General features: G+C 50.5%; 1 protein-coding gene across 1 annotated transcript; it reads right to left on the bottom strand.

Annotated features, from left to right (window-relative positions):
- Nucleotides 1-1,736: 1,736 nt before the first annotated feature.
- LOC123728153 (putative uncharacterized protein ENSP00000383309) lies at nt 1,737-3,587 on the bottom strand. Its single transcript, XM_045698871.1, has one exon. The coding sequence runs from the start codon at nt 3,585-3,587 to the stop codon at nt 1,737-1,739; it is 1,851 nt and encodes a 616-aa protein (XP_045554827.1).
- Nucleotides 3,588-3,967: the final 380 nt, after the last annotated feature.

Here is a 3,967-nt window from a genome sequence, read left to right as displayed (position 1 = left end):
GTAGTGAAAGAGAGGACTATCAGATAGGCCATCTGGTCTGTAGTGAAAGAGGACTATCAGATAGGCCATCTGGTCTGTAGTGAAAGAGAGGACTATCAGATAGGTCATCTGGTCTGTAGTGAAAGAGGACTATCAGATAGGTAATCTGGTCTGTAGTGAAAGAGGACTATCAGATAGGCCATCTGGTCTGTAGTGAAAGAGGACTATCAGATAGGCCATCTGGTCTGTAGTGAAAGAGGACTATCAGATAGGTCATCTGGTCTGTAGTGAAAGAGGACTGTCAGATAGGCCATCTGGTCTGTAGTGAAAGAGGACTATCAGATAGGTCATCTGGTCTGTAGTGAAAGAGGACTATCAGATAGGTAATCTGGTCTGTAGTGAAAGAGGACTATCAGATAGGCCATCTGGTCTGTAGTGAAAGAGGACTATCAGATAGGCCATCTGGTCTGTAGTGAAAGAGGACTATCAGATAGGTCATCTGGTCTGTAGTGAAAGAGAGGACTATCAGATAGGTAATCTGGTCTGTAGTGAAAGAGGACTATCAGATAGGTAATCTGGTCTGTAGTGAAAGAGGACTATCAGATAGGCCATCTGGTCTGTAGTGAAAGAGGACTGTCAGATAGGTCATCTGGTCTGTAGTGAAAGAGGACTATCAGATAGGTCATCTGGTCTGTAGTGAAAGAGAGGACTATCAGATAGGTAATCTGGTCTGTAGTGAAAGAGGACTATCAGATAGGTCATCTGGTCTGTAGTGAAAGAGGACTGTCAGATAGGCCATCTGGTCTGTAGTGAAAGTTAGAAGTTAGTTAGTTAGTTAGTTAGTTAGTTAGTTAGTTAGTTAGTTAGTTAGTTAGTTAGTTAGTTAGTTAGTTAGTTAGTTAGTTAGTTAGTTAGTTAGTTAGTTAGTTAGTTAGTTAGAAGGTGATTCAAACCATCACGGGACTCTTCTTCCTGAGGTGAAACAATATGACGTGAGGTTGATCTATAGTTTATAAACTGACCAACTTAATTAGCTTTCAAATTAGATATGAAGACTGGACTTGACAGCGAGAGAGAGAGAGAGAGAGAGAGAGAGAGAGAGAGAGAGAGAGAGAGAGAGAGAGAGAGAGAGAGAGAGAGAGAGAAAGAGAGAGCAGTCAGTTAGACTTTAGAAGGAGTCCTATTCCCCTGGATCAGTCTCTGCTTATGGCACTAACTTCTAAACTATAGAGTGACCAGTGTCTAGTTCTTCTCGTTTCTATTTTAATGCTAAATAAAAAGTAATAAAGAGGAACATGTGGTTTGCTGAGAACATTAAAAGGTGAGTGTTTAAAGCCGTACATTTCATTGGATGTGATATTTTATTGACGTTACAGTGGCAGGTTGTAATGTTACATTTACATTTACATTTTAGTCATTTAGCAGACGCTCTTATCCAGAGCGACTTACAGTAGTGAATGCATACATTTCATTTCGTGCATTTTTTGTTGTTGTACTGGGCTAAGAGTGCATTGTTGAACATAAGAGTTTGGGGCCTGGGAGTGAGATATGGGGGGATTTAGTGACATGAGTTGAAGGCTGTTACTAGAGGAGAGGATTGGGGATGACCAGATTAGTACTGTACTGTCGGCCTGGGAGGAAGGCTCTGAGAGGAAGACTGGGAGGAAGACTCTGGGAGGAAGGCTCTGAGAGGAAGACTGGGAGGAAGACTCTGAGAGGAAGGCTCTGGAAGGAAGACTGGGAGGAAGGCTCTGAGATCAAGGCTCTGGAAGGAAGGCTCTGAGAGGAAGACTGGGAGGAAGGCTCTGAGAGGAAGACTCTGGGAGGAAGACTGGGAGGAAGGCTCTGGGAGGAAGACTCTGAGAGGAAGACTCTGAGAGGAAGACTCGGGAAGGAAGACTGGGAGGAAGGCTCTGGAAGGAAGGCTCTGAGAGGAAGACTCTGGGAGGAAGACTGGGAGGAAGGCTCTGAGAGGAAGACTCTGTGAGGAAGACTGGGAGGAAGGCTCTGGAAGGAAGGCTCTGGGAGGAAGGCTCTGAGAGGAAGACTCTGAGAGGAAGACTCTGTGAAGAAGACTGGGAGGAAGGCTCTGGAAGGAAGGCTCTGGGAGGAAGGCTCTGAGAGGAAGACTCTGTGAGGAAGACTGGGAGGAAGGCTCTGGAAGGAAGGCTCTGGGAGGAAGGCTCTGAGAGGAAGACTGGGAGGAAGACTCTGAGAGGAAGACTCTGGAAGGAAGACTGGGAGGAAGGCTCTGAGATCAAGGCTCTGGAAGGAAGGCTCTGAGAGGAAGACTGGGAGGAAGACTCTGAGAGGAAGACTCTGGGAGGAAGACTGGGAGGAAGGCTCTGGGAGGAAGGCTCTGGGAGGAAGACTGGGAGGAAGACTCTGGAAGGAAGGCTCTGAGAGGAAGACTCTGGAAGGAAGGCTCTGAGAGGAAGACTCTGGAAGGAAGGCTCTGAGAGGAAGACTGGGAGGAAGACTGGGTGGAAGGCTCTGAGAGGAAGGCTCTGGGAGGAAGACTGGGAGGAAGGCTCTGGAAGGAAGGCTCTGGGAGGAAGACTGGGAGGAAGACTCTGAGAGGAAGACTCTGGGAGGAAGACTGGGAGGAAGGCTCTGAGAGGAAGACTGGGAGGAAGGCTCTGAGAGGAAGACTCTGGGAGGAAGACTGGGAGGAAGGCTCTGAGAGGAAGACTCTGGGAGGAAGACTGGGAGGAAGGCTCTGGGAGGAAGACTCTGGAAGGAAGGCTCTGGGAGGAAGGCTCTGAGAGGAAGACTCTGGGAGGAAGACTGGGAGGAAGGCTCTGTGAGGAAGGCTCTGGGAGGAAGGCTCTGGGAGGAAGGCTCTGGGAGGAAGACTGGGAGGAAGGCTCTGGGAGGAAGACTCTGGGAGGAAGACTCTGGGAGGAAGGCTCTGGGAGGAAGGCTCTGAGAGGAACACTCTGTGAGGAAGACTCTGGGAGGAAGACTGGGAGGAAGGCTCTGGGAGGAAGGCTCTGGGAGGAAGACTCTGGGAGGAAGACTCTGTGAGGAAGGCTCTGGGAGGAAGGCTCTGAGAGGAACACTCTGTGAGGAAGACTCTGGGAGGAAGACTGGGAGGAAGGCTCTGGGAGGAAGGCTCTGGGAGGAAGGCTCTGGGAGGAAGACTGGGAGGAAGGCTCTGGGAGGAAGACTGGGAGGAAGACTCTGGGAGGAAGACTGGGAGGAAGACTCTGGGAGGAAGGCTCTGGGAGGAAGGCTCTGGGAGGAAGACTCTGGGAGGAAGACTCTGGGAGGAAGGCTCTGGGAGGAAGGCTCTGGGAGGAAGGCTCTGGGAGGAAGGCTCTGGGAGGAAGACTCTGGGAGGAAGACTCTGGAAGGAAGGCTCTGAGAGGAAGGCTCTGGGAGGAAGGCTCTGGGAGGAAGACTGGGAGGAAGACTCTGGAAGGAAGGCTCTGAGAGGAAGGCTCTGGGAGGAAGGCTCTGGGAGGAAGGATCTGGGAGGAAGACTCTGGAACGAAGGCTCTGGATGGAAGGCTCTGGGAGGAAGGCTGGCAGAAGCCCTCATCTAGTTCATCTCTCTGTACATCGCAGCCTCTAACAAAGACTTCAGCATTAATGCTCCGGGCCATGAAGTAGAACCTGTAGATCTCTCTCTCTCTGCTCTGCCTCTCTCTCTGCTCTCTCTCTCTCTGCTCTGCCTCTCTCTCTGCTCTCTCTCTCTCTGCTCTGTCTCTCTCTCTGCTCTGCCTCTCTCTCTGCTCTGTCTCTCTCTCTGCTCTGCCTCTCTCTGCTCTGTCTATCTCTCTCTCCCTGTCTCCCTCCCTGCCGGCTGCTCTCTCTTCTCTTCTCTCTTCCCGGCGCTCACACCCTGTCACATACAAGGGGTAGGAACAGAGCAGAGCAGAGGGCTGTCAGAGCAGACTTGTCTTTAGGGACCTCCCAGGCCACTGGATGCAGTCTGGAAAAGAAACTTTGATGTAAGCTTGTAATCATGGCACTACAGGCTCAA

Source organism: Salmo salar, chromosome ssa01, assembly GCF_905237065.1.
Source record: "Salmo salar chromosome ssa01, Ssal_v3.1, whole genome shotgun sequence".
Classification (NCBI taxonomy): Eukaryota; Metazoa; Chordata; class Actinopteri; order Salmoniformes; family Salmonidae; genus Salmo; species Salmo salar.
This window is presented reverse-complemented; position numbering and strand designations above follow the sequence as displayed.

What these genes read in the sequence shown, in the direction of transcription:
- LOC123728153 (XM_045698871.1), bottom strand. Translation starts at nt 3,587, where the DNA reads ATGGCCCGGAGCATTAATGCTGAAGTCTTTGTTAGAGGCTGCGATGTA.